Genomic DNA, 17,498 nt, shown 5'->3' with positions numbered 1-17,498 from the left:
AAACACAAATATTTTTTATATAAAGTTGTATTTTAGTTATAAAAATTTAACACAAAGTTTAAAATTAATCTCTTAAATTTATAAAAATTATTAAAGTTTTATTATTTCTTTTTCCTTACACGTGGAGTATGCAAATTTAAAAGATCATTATTTTAAACTATAAATTTTTTTATAATAATTTTGGAATAATGTTTTTAATGTTATAGATGTGATTGTTCTGTAGTATTTTCATTGTGAAATCTTATATTAAGATAATTAGCATTACTAGGTTCACGTTTAAAACCTAGACTTTCATAAAATGGTATGAGGTGATCTTTACAGTCTAATGATAATTTATAACATCGTAAATAACACGCTAATTGCAATATAACTTTTACTATAAGTTTTCCTAGATGCTTACCTCGGTATTTATTATTTACTACCACATCTTCCAAACGTCCTCTCTATAATGAGTTTCTCATATTAATCTTTTAAAATCTGTAGCTTAAGAGAATGTTAAAAAGAATAGACATACCATGGCACAATTGTGAATAAATTTCTGTTCTGCAACTAATGTTGCACTTGCTATTATTTTTCCAGTGCTCATATCTTCTATTACAATGATATAATAGCTACCAGTACCTTTCATCATATGAAAACGGCCTGTATATTTAAAAGTAATATCAAATATATTTTCTTTATGAACAAATTATTTTCTTTGGAAAAAACTAAATTTCAAGGGACTTACTCAGGAATTGTTCTTTACTAACATTTCCAACATCAGTCAATTGAGTTAACAGCTGCAGAAAATCTATCAAACAGATATAGCAAAGTTATCGAATAATCTGCATTATCTACAGTTTTTTGCAACAGCTTTACCTCTATCATAGTCATCAGATTTCAAAGGTCTAATTAATAAGCCCTCAATTTGCGATAAAGATAATTGTTCCAATATACTTGCATTGAACAATTCAGTTTCTATACCTCCAAAATTATTTTCCTGATAAAATATCATAGATGAAGATTAAATAAGCTACCGACATATGACTTAAAAACTTAATATAATAACAAAATAATAAACACCTAAATGTCATGAATTCAATAACATATTGTTTCGATCAAACTAAAATTATTTTCAACTATGAATCGTTCGTTGAACAATATAAAATATTTTAAATTACAAATTTTAATTTTAGTAATATGATTTATAACCTTTATAGAACTCATGGCATTTACACGCACAATGTCCAATTTGTACTCGAAATCCTCGTTTAATAGAATTCTTTTACATTCCACGCTCGTTCAGCGTTCGTATACACAACACACATAGAAATCTCTGTATGAATATTTCAATTGATTTCTTTATGAGACATAAGGTGACACTTCCACGTAACTACCGTGAACTATCTTTATATTTTTATGATTTATATTAAAAATTATAGTTCGAAAAATTCATATTGAAACAGGTGGTGGTAGAGATAGTTTTATCTGTTAATAAAGTTAATTTCTGTAAAATTATCATTCAAGACAATATACGCAATTTTTTTATAGTGTATATTTTCATTTATCTATGATTATTTCTTTCTATAAATTCATTTCATTCGAATACTTTTATAGCGTTTTTAAGAGTATTTCAGATATATATATTTCTAAATATCCGTCAAACTTTTAACCAATAGAACCGTTGTATTTTGGACTATAATCGTGAACAACACATTTCGATATATTTCGATATATTTTAGTAGAAGACTGATTATATAATATTGTTCAGTAACTGTTGGGTGTATTTCACGTTAGAATTATCGGCAGTATTGATACTCACCTTAGGTTTTACAAAAAAAGGAGGTAGTATTTCAAATATTAATTTTATCGTTTTATTGTTGTATAATTTGTATTCCAACTATGTCTCAGTGGTTAACTCAGTTCTTTAATACAAATTTGTAGAGAGGTAATCAAAGTAATATAAAAATGAATACAGTTTATTAGTAATATATTTATTCAGTCAAAACATAATAATGTTCAGTACTATGCAAAAGCACATTTTCCATATGTGTGTAAATATTTTTGTACATAATAATTTTGTGTACCTGTAGCTTTGTTTAAAATTCTGTAAATAATATACAGTGTTATAATATTAGAAACAAAAAACTTTCATTGTTTTGTAAGGAATAAAATTTGTAGTAAATTTAAAATTATAATCTTTGTATGATATGAAAATAAATGTAAAAATCAATTTATTGACTCATACTAGTATTGAGAATGTCCTTACACAAGGTCAGAGATGAAAAACTGAATTAAATAACAATTAAGATTCTAAAACTATATTAAAAATTGTAAAAATTGATTTAAGTCATTATATTCTTTACAAAAAGTAGTGAATTTCTGTTTCTTTATGTTTTATTTACATTCCTCATTTACCAAACAAATACTAATTACTAATAATATAAACATTCTGTATGCTTGTAATTTACAAAAACATAATAGTACACATATCGCACATATTTATTGATGTACAATCTCTTTTGTCTTTACAGAGTAATCTGTGCAAATGTTTCTGGTCATAACTCTATTATTATAGTAAATAGAAAAAAAATATTAATGGAAGAAAATAAATGGTTTAAAAATTATTACAGTTGTAAGTACATATCTTTTTTTATAAGTACAATGGTGCTTATGCATTCAACAATTGTACTATTTTTTTGAATGAAAGTACATATTGTTTTTAACATAAACTAAATTTTCACATTATTTTACATACAAATGTATTGAGATAAAGGATTAAAAAGATTGTTCAAAATGTGTACAGTCTAATGGTGAAGCATTTAAACATCTTCAATAAAGACAATTATTTAAAATATTTTGTGAACTAATCATTTTTTTACCACTTTATCTCAATACTTTTTTACATAAAATGACAAGAAGATTTAATTTATACTAAAAAAGATACGCACTTCTATTTAAAAAATAACACAATTATCAAATTCACATGCACCATTACATTTATAAAAAAAAATATGATTCTATAAAAGTACTCTTTAAATCATTCATCTCCTTCCATTGAAATTTTCTCTAACTGGACCGATAAGACAGTTTTGATATGAAACAGTTGTATGGACCAGCCTGTATATTGCTTAGTGCAGAATGGAATGATTATTATTATAAAAAATAAAAAACTTTACAATCCTTTTTACATGCATATAACAATCTTCTTCTAATTTTCCTTAAAATATCTCTAAAATTGTATCATATAGTGCATTAGAAATTATATGAAAATAGTATCAAGAGGGCTTTGAGTAATAAAAATGATTGTCAAACTATTTTCAGCCATGTCTGCAGAAAAGGTTGATAGACGTATGAAATTTCCATATACATTTACTGCAAGACTGGTTCAATTTCCATATAAATATTACTACAACCAAAAAAATGCTTGGGTATTCAGATATGGATTATATGCAGCAATATTAACTTTGCCCGTTTTTTATAAAATAGAAAAACTTAGTAAGTGCAATAATTTTATAATGTTAGCTGAGACTGTGTTATCTCTTGTAAGCATAGTTATTAGTATTTTTTTCTTATATTTCAGGTTTCAATGAGGAGAATGTGAAGAAATGGAATGAAATCCATAGAAGAGAATTTTCAGGAGAGATGATTCATCATTGAACCATTCCAGAAAATACTTTAGTAATATGTGTATGAAAAATACATGTACGAAAAAAATATATGTAATTCTTTCAACTTAAAATTTAAATGAATAGAACTAAAAATATCTTTATACCTAAGTAATGTTTTGAACATTGTTATGAACGAATTTTAACTGAAAATCTGTTTTAAAAGTTTATTACCAAATTAATCGTATAAAACGTACATGATTACAAAGAACTGTTCCTACAACTGCTGTACAATATAGAGGATAATGATAATTTGTACCGTAGATTTTGTGTAGGGCCAGCCTAAGATTTTTCATTTTCTTAAACTAGGCTGATTTTTGCAAAGAAATATAAGTACCACTAATACATTAACAATTTAGCAGAATCTAAAATAAAAATGATAAATAATAAAATCTTTAATTTTCAATAGATCGTGCAATTATGTAACAATATATTTAAACCTTGGTAGAATTTAGTTTTTTTTTTATATGGATACAAGTATAGGTATAGTAACTATACTCGTTATATATTAATTGAAGTATCGCATGAATATTCTTCGAATTTGCAATAAATGAAAATTCTTTATGGTTATTACGCACGTATAAATTTTTAAGCTGTCAATCATGTTACCACACTATCGCACGATTTATATATATTGTAATAGGCAGGCAATGAATAACATTTTACTGTAAATGTGGATTTTGTATAGGTAAAAGCTCTGAAAGATTAGAGTACATCTAAGAAAACCCTTGAAATGTTTGCATTGTGAAAGAAAACACAAGATGAAATTATACACGTAGTGCTAAAATAATAAATAATTATAATGTAAAAATATTTGTCTGATAACAAATTTTTTTTATAATAACACTAACTCAAAAAACTACCTCTTGTACTAGTTTAAGCAATTGAAATTAGTTTCATTGCTTATGCGTTTACTCGCTTGTTTATAAAACGCTCTATATTAAGGACTCTTAAAAATATGTGAGAGCAATTACACCATGCGTAAAATTCTACGAATAATACTGTGCATGTTTTTTTTATTTCAGCATGTCTAAGAGAAAATTAATCGGGACGTTCAGTAAGTGTCGAAAAACATTTTGAACGCACGTTACGTTTGCATTTTATCGCGTGTTTCTATGAATTAGTTTCGTAAATTATATATAGCATTTACTAGTTCTTAACAAATGTAGTCTTTTAGTGATATATAATTTACAGAACACCTTTCGTCGAATTATGAATGTGTACACTGTTTGAGAGAAATCCACTTGCACTTTTAAGGTACATTCAATTTTACGTTTCGAGAATAAAAATTAATATCCAATATGTTTAATGTGTTGGAGCATATACTTCGTTTCTATCTTGTTTTCTGAATTTCTTCTGCGTCTTCATCTTCACTATTAACAAGACCATTTTCTTCGAGTCTTGGCTTTTTTACATCTGGCGGTCGTAACAGTTCCTCATCGTAATTTAATCCCAGTTCCTTAGATCGTTTTTCAAAGTACTTCAATAATCTCATACCTGCTCTGTAGACATAACTATTTTTAAAATAACATAGTCTAACTCTTGAAATTTGTACTATTTCAAGTGTTCGGAGGCCAAAGATTTTGACTATACCCCTGAATGATTACAGCCATTGTTTCTACTGCAACAATTTTTATTTTTGCAGTTTTAGGACATGAAATTCCCTTATTTATTTATATGTTATACTTATAACGTTAAATTGTTTGTAGAAACTAAATTAAAAAATTTAATATTTCATTGTTTATTTTTATTGATTACTATACATTTATTAATTAGAGACAGATATGAACCAATCTTGGTTTTATTATATTATTAAAAGGAGCTATTGTTAAATGGGTATAAAAATAGGTTGCTTGTTAAAAGATATAATATTTTAGAAACAGTTCCAACACTATTGCAGTATGAACATAGCATCTCAATCAGTATTATTAGTTAATTTCACAATCTCTGGCATCCGAACTAATATATTTATATAATCAGATTAGTTACACTTACTTGTATACTGAACTATGTTCTTCATTATAGGTTTGACAATTATCAAACACTAACTGACAATCACTGAAGAAGTGTTCCAACATTTCATATTCTCCATTGTTAAGTTTATATTTGATTGTACCAAAATCCATAGGATTGGTAATAATATCATGATAATCTGGAACTTCATCTTTTGTGACAGGTGATAGAAATGGCCATGAATCCCTATGATGCCTGATATCTGCAAGTAACTCCTGTAGTCCTAACATGCATCCTTTAATCGGTCCTTTATCTTCTTGTTCTATTTCAGCAGCTCTTTTAGCTGCTCTTCTGGTTTGCCTTGGTTCCGCGTCTTCTGAATTGCTACTCTCTATGTATTAAAATTGTTTAATGTAATATAATATTCATTTTTATGGTCAAATACATTTAATTAATAGCATGTGCAAAGTATTACCAGAAAGTTTACATAAAACAAGAAGTTAATATATTCATGACATACAATTAACATTTAGAAATTTTACTAAAGCTTTAATAGATTTTGCAGTTTTCTATGAGAAAGTTAATACTAATTTAGTTGTATCAAATGAGAAATAGTACAACAGACACATAGAAAACACTAGAAAATAAATTTAATAAAAGTTTTTTCTTTGATGATAAAATAAGCACCTTCTGCAAGTACATGCAATGAAATCTTACCTACTTGGTAAAAAATTTGAACTTTATAATTAATGAACAATTGTATCGAGCAAGATACCTTCTGTATGATTGTTATTTTATTTCCAACAAAATGTGCGTGTGCGTGTGTGTGTGTGTGTGCGCGCGCGCGCGTGCGTATGTATATACATACATACATACATACATCGTATGTATAGTATATACATATATACTAGAATAAAGTAGAATAGATTTACAATACAGACCGTCCCAGTCTGTGGACTCTGTAGTGAGGAGGCTCTTGGCAAAGCCATGGATGCGAGAGCGTGCTGCTGCAGCGCACAGTCTCTCCTTGTCCCTTTCCCTTTCACGCCCCCTCACTAACAACACAATCAAAGCTGAGAAATCGCTTTATTATACTAATATTTAAAACAGAAATTCCGTTCATTATAATGTCAATATGTTAATAAAATACTGCTAAGTACTTTAACATTTTAGAGATTTATTACTGTGTTTTCTGCTGCCAATGTACTTCTAAATATTTATACAAAATTTTTAATACCTTACCATGTTTTGTACTGGATCTCTTATCTTTTTTATCTTTGCAGTCTGTACAGGACCACCTTCCGCGAGGTGCTCTTATTATAGGAGGTTCTATACATTCTATATGATAAAAGTTTGAACATGCGTCACAACTGATCAATTTTCCACCACTTCTACACACAGTGCATATGTTTATTTGTTGACTACTTCTAAAATTCAACAATTAATAAATAATTTGTTTTATTTTGATAAGTGAAAATTATCCAACATGATGCTTACATATTTTCATCAGTTTCTTCTTCCAACTCATTATCCTTTTGGTCTTCTTCTTCTTCACTTTCAAGAACACGTTTAGCTCGACTATGTCGAGTTTCTTTGGTTAATATTACTTCTTCTTCTAATTCGTCTTCAAATTTCTTTCGCTTTTTAGTTTTTTCTTTCGGCTTCATTGGTGGCTTACACGTTTTACAATACCAATCTCCATCTGGTACAGCCTGTAAATAAACGTGTCGTTAATGATTAGATTATAACAGAACTTATATATTTTATTGGGAAAATAATTACAGTAAGTTTTGGTTTTAAACAATATAAATGGTGGCCTTTGTTGCATCCATCACAGAGTAGCATTTTCTCAGCATCTCGACGACGTCTACACACATGACACTGAGCATTGAGCACACTTTTATTCCATGCAACACTATTTTCTAAAGTACTTAAATGCAAAAATAACTGAGACCAACTGTTTGATGCCATAAGCGATTGTTCCCATCTTTCTCTGGTTTCTTCGCCAGACCATTTTTTATCTTTATCTTTATCATCAGTACCTAGTGGTCTCTTTAAGTACTTTTGCTCTATGGCATGAGATAACTGTAAAATAGCACAAGCCATTTGTCTAATGTTTGTTTGTTGCATAGAATCTACAACTACTTCATTTTCTTTTGATGGACCTAAATATTTTCCTGAATCTTTGTAAGTTCTTATGTTAATACTTCCAATCTCTGAATCCGGAGTACCTGGCCTGCTATGTTTGGCTTCATTCTTGACTTTGTCTAATGTTATGTTAGAAGCAAAATCTGCTTCAACTTCGTTTGTACCATATACTAATTTATCACACTGCTTATCGTAGCGGCCGTTATCAACTGCATTTCTCCATTCTTCACGATTAATAACTTTTAGACTTCCTAAACAACCTACTCTTATTTTGTCTTCAAAATCTAGGATATAATCCCTTAGAGTTAGTTCTAAAACGACGTTAACAGGCATCTCAGAAGAATAATTCAGATTAGCATTTTCATATTTATTTTTCTTTGCAGTTTTATTAGTCTGTCCTTTAATAGGTCCTGAAAACTGTATCCACGATTCACTTATAACTTTTATTTAACTACGATACTTGTGAAAAATATTGAGTATTCTTCAAGATACTTACAATTTCAGGATTAAGTTTATGTTTAGGGCATTCTTCAATCACGGATATTAAACTTATCATTTCCTGCATAATATTATTTCTAAGTTCACCCTCTCTAATTCCTCGTTTGCTTAAACCATTTACTAAAGCTTCTATGTCTTCCTGCTTTCCATAAAAACTCCATTTCAGTTCTGATCTTTTACAATGAACTGGACACTCTCTATCCCCTGTACAAGCCAGTAAATTTTTCATAATATCAGAGTGATCTTGCTTAAATTCTTTTCGAGGTGATTTAAGCCCATTTTTATCAGAAAATGTCACTTTCTTAGGAGACTTTTTCGCTTTTTTAAAACTATTTTCTTTATCACTGAATTCATCTTCAAATTTATTTCTTAAATATGCATATGTAGACTCTCTATCTTGTAACTCTGGCTGATAAGGTGTACCTTCTGAAAGACAACTACCTGGCCACCATTCATCATTTTCTACAAATATTCCTATGTACAAAAATGCATACATTACAATTTATAACTTTATTTTATCGAATCTAAATAATATGAAAAATGTAAAATTACCTGGTATTGATAAAAATCTCCAATACCTACGATGTGCTCTATCGGAACCTAAATAAAGCATCATTTTATCATCTCTGGATGCTTGTTGAAGTTCTTTCAATTTGTTTTCGTATTCTTCTTTTCGTTTTCTTTCGTCATTGTTGCCACGTGTCATTTTCTTTGGTGTCTTGCTGTCTTTATCTTTTTCACGCTCTCTCATTTTCTCTCTTTCTCCCCTCTCTTTTCTTTGTTCAGCTAATATGAAAAACCTCAATTCTCTTTTGGCTTGATGAATTTTTTCATGCCTCTCCTCAATTACATCTCGTATTGAAGCAAAAGTGAGCAGCTGATTTATCAAACATGTAACAACTTTTAATTTCTCATCTATATCAAACTCATGAACATTACGATGCCCTAACAGTCTTAAAATATATGCCTCATTTATCCTCATCAGAAGTGCAGGATCATCTTGATTTGTATATCCACCTGAAAAAAACGAAATAATGCACCATCTTTTTATATCTATTAACAGTTTATTTATCAAATATTCCTGAGTATTTACCTCTTTGAGAATATCTCCATTTTGAAGCAGCTTCACCTATTCTTCCTCCAGAACTTAACAAATGTTGTCTTAAAATCTCACTTACTGTTAAATGATCCATTAGATGTTCAGATAATTTGCAACCTTGATACATTTGACTCCAAGTAGAAGCCATTGTTGCAAGTTTAACAGCTTTTGTCATTGACGATGCTCCCTCGTACATGCTAATATCATTTATTAAATCAGATGCTTGAATTTCATCTTCTTCATCTGCTTGATATTTGAAGATATTTGACAATAATAACTGCAAGAGATCGCTCCAAGGTCCAGATGTTTCTTGTATTAATAATGCTTTTTCTAAGAAGTCTAAAGTAAAGCCATTTGGAAAATATGTACTGACTTCTAATTCATCAGTAAAAAATTCTAGAAATTCTAAAATCATAACACTGTCACCAAATTTTTCATTAGGTATGGTACTTATAACTGGTATAGGTTGTGGAATAGGAGAAAGGTCTTCACATTCAAGATCCTCCCTTGGTTTATTCCACTGTCTAACATATGCAGTTAAAGCAGCTAATTTTTGTTTTTCTTCTTTTCTACGTTCACTTTTTAAGACTCTTTCTTCTTTACGTTTTGCTTTTTCTTCAAGAGCTTTTGCTTTAAGGTCCTCTTTAAACTTTCCATTCACTCTGTTAATAAACATTATAGCATTAATGTATTGTTCAAAACAAGTATCTTTAATGCAATATACATTATTTACCTTGGTTTACGAAATTTTTTTATATCCACTCCTGTTTGATTTACCTTTTTGAGAGGATCAGGTTTTTCTGATGTTTTTTGTTTTGATATATCTGATGTAAGAAATTTTTCTATCGATTCCTGTTTATGTTTAACAAGTTTTTTAGTGCGAGATGTAAAATCTGGAGGAGGACCAGCAAATATAGTGTCAAAACGCACTTTACTAATTCCATATTTTTGTAAAACATTATCCTAGAGATCCATACAAAATTCTTTATTAATATACTTAATTTCTGAAAATTATTTACACTAAAATAGCTACTAACTTTAACAATCCACATTCCAATTTCATTTTGTTCACATAATTGACGCAGAAATATTTTATTACGTTCTCTGCTATAATGCTGTTTTCTTCTTCTCACTTGTGCTGCTTCTACTATCATAAGTTGACTGACATCGGAATCTCCACAATCTAACTGTTCCACTTCATAACGAAACAATTTTGCTGGTGGATGATATTGTTGTTCTTGTGGACTTCTAGTACATTAAGTGTATAAGAAAATTATATTGGTACAATGTACTTGTTTGTATATCAAATATATTTATACCTATTTTCTTTAGCATATGATTTAATTTGTTGTTCTGTAGGTGCAATAACTTGAAGAACATGACAATCACACCAAGAATCTTCGGTAAAACTTGCCTCTACCATTTCTCCAACAAAATAACGATCCCTTGCAAATTGATATACATCTTCTATCATTTCATTAAAAGATGATCTATTTGTTTTACTGGCAAGGTACAATATAGGAATACGTAACTGTAATGTAAAGCTTACCATGTAATGTTAATAAGTCCAAGATAAAAATATGTAATAATTAATTTCAAATGTTGTACCTCCATGGGAAATTCCTTGAGACTCTTTTTTGCATTTTCTTCACATTGTAAAGCCTCTTCATATGTCATATTACTTCTGCCAGTAATACTACACGACCATATTAACGAATTACATAAAATAATTCGCTCACAAAACTCACTGCAATCACAAAATATATGAAAACATTGTAGACATGACAACATTAAAATAATGAAATATAATTGTTACTGATAAGTGCAGCTCATGCACTGACATAAAGACAAAAATAAATTTTTGAAAAATACAAATTCAAAAGATAAGTATCAACTAACAAATATTCTTTAATAAACTAAAATTATGTTTGGTAACATAACAATATTAGATTCTCCAAATTAATATTTTATGCTTAAATAATGATGACATATGTAGATAATCCAAGCATTTTACGGAACACAATTTACAAATTAAGCTATTTATTACAAATCATGTAGAATATAAGGAAATGAAAACATTGATCAACAATATTAATGTGTATATTTACAAAAAATAAAAGCGATCGATCGAGACAAAATCGAAAGAAAACGTAACATTTACATCCAATAAATCGCACTGACGAAATCACAGAACGTGTCTCGAAGCGGTCTTGGCTGTCATGGTCTTACTTGTAGTCCTTGAAGATTTCGTTGGTAACCTCGCAATGGAAAACTTCGTCGTCGTCTTTGAAGTCTGAAGAGACGTGAAGTCGCTGGAAAGGTTGTTTACGAAGTAGCGGCATATCAACGCTTACGTGTCCGTCGATACTCTGACGCAGTTTTCGTTCACGTATCTAACAACTTAAGAAATCAATTCTGCGTCGAAGGCAGAACTACGCTCTTTCCGGAATACTGCGGGCACATGCGATACACGCCAACTCGCAAGCGCAAACTTAAAACTTTAATAGACACCGTGAAACTTTACGTTATGATCGTTGTAAATCACTTCCTTTAAAATTTTGTTTATTTATGCATCTTATTCGTAAAATTTCGATAATATTTGACAAAACATCTCGAGTCTCATGACAAAGCACGATTTAACGGTGCTCGTAGAAGCGCGCATTCACATCTGGCACCTCAGAGCCGGAAACCAATAGGAAGGATAACGTTACCAACTTATTGGAATCACGATTCGAAACGCGGGAAACTTAGATAATTGTACATTAATTTTTATCATACCAATGTATTAAGAGTTTTTCATCTACTAAATGTTTCTTCTTTCAGTAGCCCTATACTTCCTTGTGATGTTTTTGATATGACACATAGTACACAGTACTTTAAAGATAAAGCTAAAATAAATGAAATATATTTTTTAAAAGTTGGTAATTAGTATCCGGTCAAACTGTATATCAAATTGTTAAATTTGGCGGGAATAAATATTCACGATTCATTGAACAAAAGTTTGACCTTGTTCTTAAGAAAATTATTCTTTGAGCTTTAAATATTTAAATTATGGTAAAACGATAAAATTATAAAAATAACGACAAATTTTTATATACACATTTATAAGTTTCATATACACATGAAATTTATATTTTATGGAAATTATATTTTATAAATTGTTTATTTTTAATATCAACTTTGTATATACATATTAAGCAGTATACACAACACAAAAATAGTATATACAAGATATTCTTGTACTCTTATAAGTATACAAATATAAGTAATTAACTGTATATGTTAAAAAATAGACACATGAATATTTTAAAATATATTTTATTATAAAACATTATTCTAACCAATCTGTTATATATTGACACTTTGTAGGTGTAACATCACCAACATCACAACAATTTTTTCTCACCTGTATTTAAATATTTTTATACCATCATTAAATTGTTAATAATTTGATTAAATTTGCATTTATGTATATAAAAAATTGGTAAAATCTTACAGGACAAACACCACAAGCAGATTTAATTAATCCAGGTGAATGTAACAAAGGTTCTACTGCTCTATATAAATTACTTCCATCTCCTGAAAGAGTACGTTCTACTTTTCCATCATATACCAAAGTGTTCAATATCATTTCCAGATCTTCAACTGATAATTTTACCTGTAAGTAATTATATATTATTGATAATTATATATGTAATTTGAAGAAACCTATAGAAGTATTTGAACCTTGCTTATCCCTAAATCCGAAATAAACTTCCACACTTCTTTGGATGAAGCAAACGTAATGTTTCTAGCTGCAATTGGTCCACCCTTACAAGAATTCATTTGTTCTCGTTTCTTTTCTAAAAATCTATAACATTGTTGATTAAGAACATCAACAAATTCTGCTTCAAAATCCTGATCTTGATACCAAGCACCACCAGTTACAGATGTGTCAGGTTCTAAATTATACAACATATACACTTTTTTCTTACTTGCTGCCACAGACTTAACAGCTTTAATGAACTTTTTAGTTTCTAAACTTTTCAAAATTTTATTTAATTGTGTTGGCATTAGATTAGACTTAAATCTTATGTCACGAATCCATATTCCTTTATTCCCAGCTTCTTCAATAATTGTATATACAATTTTTTCTTCGTTATCTGCACCTTTAGCTATTTTTGCTTTTGAAGGATCTTTCAAGCGATACAACAAAGAACCACCTTGCTTGAATAAATCAAAATGACCCTGAGACAAAAGTTTATTTATAATTTCAGCTCTTTGAGTAGGCTGTAAGTCTGGCATTTCAATTGTTAAATCTTTATCAGATATACCTTTTGGCCTTGCTTGTGCTAATGCAATAATTCTGAAATTACATTAACATATATAAATATTGAGTAAACTTTAATATATAAAATAATTAAGTCATATTTTACTTAATTCATATTATGCATAAATAACCTATTGCTTATGCACACAATGTACTTAAGTATCTTCAGGTAAAAGAAAAAAGAATTTACTTTTGTTCAATTGCATCGACCAAATTAGAGTCTGCAGAATTTCCATCTTGCTCTTTTGAAGTACTAGCTTCCGTTTCCATTGAAATTTTGAAATGTTAAAGCTAGTACAGTTCATATATACGTTTCAATTAATCATGCTTTTGACAGCACACCAAAGCGATCCTTTCTCTTTCTTACAAGCATAGGTGAGATATAAAATAGATGTTCATCTCTCAGAAGTTGCTGTCATGATCTGAAACCAACTGAATGACTGAAGTCGGTAAACGTTAAACGTAGAAAAATTGTCCCTGTAAATATCACTATTCTATAATAATTAATTTCAGAAACCTATTAGTTTATTCTCAAAAGTTATTGTAACAGTAAGTTTCATTTATTCTCGCAGATGGAAGATCACAACATTTTAGCAACACAAAACTAATAATATTTTTAAACTTACAGATACCGTAACGGTTTACTACAATTTTCTGAATCCCATATAATTTTAGAACCCTATTCTGTAAAATGTATATTATATTCTAGAAAAAGATTAATTACACGGATGACAGATTCTTAGGCATCAACGATCTATATATATGTACATATACTTGATTGTTTAGCATGTGATAGGTTATATTTTCATAATTTATAAATAAAAGGAAGTAGTTTATAAAAACATTAAAGATTATATAAAAGAAAGAAAATTTTTAATTAATATGGATGAAATTTTAAATACATCACAAACTGAAGAATCTTTGAATATTGCTGCTAAAGATTGGAATCGAATTACAAATGCAGCTAGAGAGGTACTATTTATAGTTTTATTAACATTATTTGTTATTATCGAAAGATAAATTGATTTATACATATTAGTAAAACTGTATACTTTTTTTTTATAATTTTTAAATATTTTATTATTTTCATAAGGTTGGTTATAGAGAAGGAATACAAAATGGATCAGATATTGTGTCTCAAGAAGGTTTTGATAAAGGATACATAGAAGCTTTCAAAACCGCTTTCATTTTAGGAAAGTTTAAAAGTTTATTGAACATTATGCCACAAAATATCAAGCATCCTCAAAATATAAACAAAATTCTTGATAAAACCAGAAGAGGTGCATGTTACATATGTGTGTTGGAATCTCAAAATAGAAATGATGACACCCAAAAGCCATTTTCACAAATTATTAATGAGCAAAAATCACATTCCATAAAAGTAATTGAAAAATTGTATCAGTATTTTAAACCATATATAAAAGACTTGAATATTGATGAATCAAATATATTAGAAATACCAATTCAAGTTTCACAATTATCCAAAGATGATTAATTCACAATTAAAATATAATGTTTTGTATGTTTTTATTAGCATGTATAACATTTTATGTTTAAACCACAAGTAAAGAATATTCATTGTAGTATACTTATAAATATAATCCTTCTGGCGAACCCTCTTTTTTCCGATACAAAACACTTTCTTTAGATTTTTTGAAGTCATCACTGGTAACTTTCATACGGCGTTCACGTAGTGCCATTAAACCAGCTTCAGTACAAATAGCCTACAAATAAAAAAACTTCCTTTAATATCAAATAAAAATATTTGTTTATTTAGGTATTATTTGAATAAAATCTTACTTTTATGTCTGCACCTGAAAGATCATCTTTAGCCATAATCAGTTCCCCTAGGTTTACATCAGGTGCTAATGTCATCCTGCTAGTGTGAATACTAAAAATTCTTCGTTTTGTTTTTTCATCGGGTAATGGAAATTCTATTTTTCTGTCAATGCGACCTGGTCTGATTAATGCTGGATCTAGAGTTTCAATTCTGTTTGTAGCCATAACAACTTTAACATCTCCTCGGCTATCAAAACCTGAAAAAAGCAATATTTAATATTGAATAAAGTATATTTATAAAATTTATAAGATATTTTATAGTGCATTTTAAATTATTATTCATACCATCAAGTTGATTGAGAAGTTCTAACATAGTTCGTTGAATTTCACGTTCTCCTCCACTGTTACTGTCATAACGTTTTGTACCTACAGCATCTATTTCATCGATGAACACAATTGAAGGAGCATGTTCTTCTGCAACTCTAAACAACTCTCTTACAAGTTTCGGTCCATCACCTAAATATTTTTGTATGAGTTCAGAACCAACGACTCTCAGAAATGTTGCAGAGGTTTGATTTGCTACAGCTTTTGCTAATAATGTTTTTCCAGTTCCTGGTGGGCCATAAAGTATAACTCCTTTCGGTGGTTTAATACCCATTTCTTCATAATACTCTGGATGAGTTAAAGGTAATTCTACAGATTCCTTAATTTCTTGAATTTGTGTGTCAAGACCTAACAATGATAAGTATGCAATGTATTCCTTTAAAAAGTTACAGAAGTATTTCATGTCAATACATACCACCAATATCAGCATAAGTTTCTTGTGGAGCTTTTTCTAGCTTCATTACTGTAACCATAGGATCTGTATCATCACCCAAAACTCCAACAACTGCATGAACTTTGTGATTCAACAATACAGAACATCCAGGTTCCAGCTGATCTTTATCCACAAATGATAAAATCGAAACGTAATGCTCAGAACCAACAGATGTAGAAACTATAGCATGATTATCATCAATTATTTCTTCTAATGTTCCAACAGACATTGGAGTTCCACGTAAATCATCAACCTTAGACCTTTCTTCTTCATTTTTCTCCTCTTGTGGCTTCAATCGTTCTTGATTTCTAATAAATTCTTCCTCCATTAGTAAGTAATCTTTTATACGTTCTAATTTTAAAAGCTTTAATCTGCAACGTGTGTGCGGTGTAACTTGAGGTAATTTTAAAGCAGCATCTGGCCCTTTAATACGTCGCTTTTTTTTGCCCACCCTTGTTGGAATAGGTGGTTCATACTTCTTTTTCTTGTCTTTGTCATCTTTTTTATCACCTCCTGTGCCTCCAGTACCAGATTGATTTTGACCCTATTATAATTATTACAATTCCCAATGGTAATTTTAATTTTAACATTGTACTTATCAAAATCATATTACACATCAATTTCATTTTAAATTATACGGTGTGTAATTTTATACGAAAAAGTTGAAATTCAAAGTACAGTTAACCTAAATTGTCAAATGAAAGAAAAATACCTATTTAATAGCAACAGTAGTTGAGGAATAATAATTTAGTTGCATATTAATAGTATAAACTGTTTGACATTAGAAATTCAATATTTTAAACATAACCGAAAAAGTTTTTAAACTTACCATTTCACGTTCAGTGTTTGATCATTAAATGAAACAGCGTAGTCATGTCTGGTGGTCGAATAGAATCGATCAAGATTTCGATACTTTTTTTGTCAGAGATATCGAAGTAATGCGATATGTACGAGAGTGCTCACCCAGCTATTATTTGAAATTATAAAAGTAATTTTAGTATATAAATATTAAAAATAACATGACGAACGGGTAAAAGTTATAAATAATGAGAACTTCCTGTATTTTTTCGTATGTATTTTATTAATTTAATATGTTATATCATTCAAATTTTTAAGAGGATTGCAATACTTTTACTGACATTAAGAAACTTATAAAAAAAATACTTCGCTATTGCTTTTTATTTTAGAACAATAATTTACACAATTGTGAAGTCTTATTTAATCTTATGTGTGCTGAAAATGTAGGAA

General features: G+C 29.0%; 6 protein-coding genes across 14 annotated transcripts; 2 read left to right on the top strand and 4 right to left on the bottom strand.

Annotated features, from left to right (window-relative positions):
• Positions 1–91: 91 nt before the first annotated feature.
• Gnpnat (glucosamine 6-phosphate N-acetyltransferase) lies at positions 92–1,383 on the bottom strand. The gene is made up of 5 exons (XM_076308218.1): positions 1,192–1,383; positions 859–979; positions 728–790; positions 515–642; positions 92–443 (listed from the first exon to the last, which is right to left on the bottom strand). The coding sequence occupies exons 1-5, from the start codon at positions 1,204–1,206 to the stop codon at positions 201–203; spliced, it is 570 nt and encodes a 189-aa protein (XP_076164333.1). The 5' UTR covers positions 1,207–1,383; the 3' UTR covers positions 92–200.
• A 302-nt stretch (positions 1,384–1,685) lies between these two features.
• On the top strand, positions 1,686–3,758 carry Roh (reduction of Rh1). The gene is made up of 3 exons (XM_076310705.1): positions 1,686–1,824; positions 3,304–3,477; positions 3,563–3,758. Exons 2-3 carry the CDS (start codon positions 3,306–3,308, stop codon positions 3,637–3,639), a joined length of 249 nt encoding a protein of 82 aa, XP_076166820.1. The 5' UTR covers positions 1,686–1,824; positions 3,304–3,305; the 3' UTR covers positions 3,640–3,758.
• A 42-nt stretch (positions 3,759–3,800) lies between these two features.
• On the bottom strand, positions 3,801–12,006 carry Acf (ATP-dependent chromatin assembly factor large subunit). Of its 8 annotated transcripts, none has more exons than XM_076310692.1 (14): positions 11,575–12,006; positions 10,954–11,092; positions 10,665–10,876; positions 10,383–10,593; positions 10,079–10,308; positions 9,340–10,007; positions 8,799–9,263; positions 8,245–8,720; positions 7,383–8,165; positions 7,098–7,312; positions 6,843–7,027; positions 6,542–6,673; positions 5,643–5,991; positions 3,801–5,161 (listed from the first exon to the last, which is right to left on the bottom strand). In XM_076310692.1, exons 1-14 carry the CDS (start codon positions 11,685–11,687, stop codon positions 4,981–4,983), a joined length of 4,359 nt encoding a protein of 1,452 aa, XP_076166807.1. In that variant the 5' UTR covers positions 11,688–12,006; the 3' UTR covers positions 3,801–4,980. The 8 variants fall into 8 exon arrangements, with proteins under 8 accessions (XP_076166807.1, XP_076166810.1, XP_076166811.1 ...); XM_076310695.1 differs by having other exon boundaries at positions 3,801–5,149; XM_076310696.1 differs by having other exon boundaries at positions 6,542–6,655.
• A 587-nt stretch (positions 12,007–12,593) lies between these two features.
• On the bottom strand, positions 12,594–14,233 carry Polr3f (RNA polymerase III subunit F). The gene is made up of 4 exons (XM_076310702.1): positions 13,845–14,233; positions 13,072–13,690; positions 12,842–13,003; positions 12,594–12,751 (listed from the first exon to the last, which is right to left on the bottom strand). Exons 1-4 carry the CDS (start codon positions 13,922–13,924, stop codon positions 12,677–12,679), a joined length of 936 nt encoding a protein of 311 aa, XP_076166817.1. The 5' UTR covers positions 13,925–14,233; the 3' UTR covers positions 12,594–12,676.
• LOC143146417 (uncharacterized) lies at positions 14,003–15,226 on the top strand. Of its 2 annotated transcripts, XM_076310703.1 has the most exons (3): positions 14,003–14,203; positions 14,283–14,626; positions 14,748–15,226. In XM_076310703.1, the coding sequence occupies exons 2-3, from the start codon at positions 14,537–14,539 to the stop codon at positions 15,147–15,149; spliced, it is 492 nt and encodes a 163-aa protein (XP_076166818.1). In that variant the 5' UTR covers positions 14,003–14,203; positions 14,283–14,536; the 3' UTR covers positions 15,150–15,226. The 2 variants fall into 2 exon arrangements, with proteins under 2 accessions (XP_076166818.1, XP_076166819.1); XM_076310704.1 differs by having other exon boundaries at positions 14,003–14,626.
• Rpt2 (26S proteasome regulatory subunit Rpt2) lies at positions 15,165–17,204 on the bottom strand. The gene is made up of 5 exons (XM_076310701.1): positions 17,080–17,204; positions 16,233–16,794; positions 15,779–16,165; positions 15,455–15,690; positions 15,165–15,378 (listed from the first exon to the last, which is right to left on the bottom strand). The coding sequence occupies exons 1-5, from the start codon at positions 17,080–17,082 to the stop codon at positions 15,244–15,246; spliced, it is 1,323 nt and encodes a 440-aa protein (XP_076166816.1). The 5' UTR covers positions 17,083–17,204; the 3' UTR covers positions 15,165–15,243.
• Positions 17,205–17,498: the final 294 nt, after the last annotated feature.

Source organism: Ptiloglossa arizonensis, chromosome 4 (assembly GCF_051014685.1).
Source record: "Ptiloglossa arizonensis isolate GNS036 chromosome 4, iyPtiAriz1_principal, whole genome shotgun sequence".
In the NCBI taxonomy this organism is placed as follows: Eukaryota; Metazoa; Arthropoda; class Insecta; order Hymenoptera; family Colletidae; genus Ptiloglossa; species Ptiloglossa arizonensis.
Note: the sequence above shows the minus strand (reverse complement) of the source record. Positions and strands in the feature narration are given on the sequence as shown.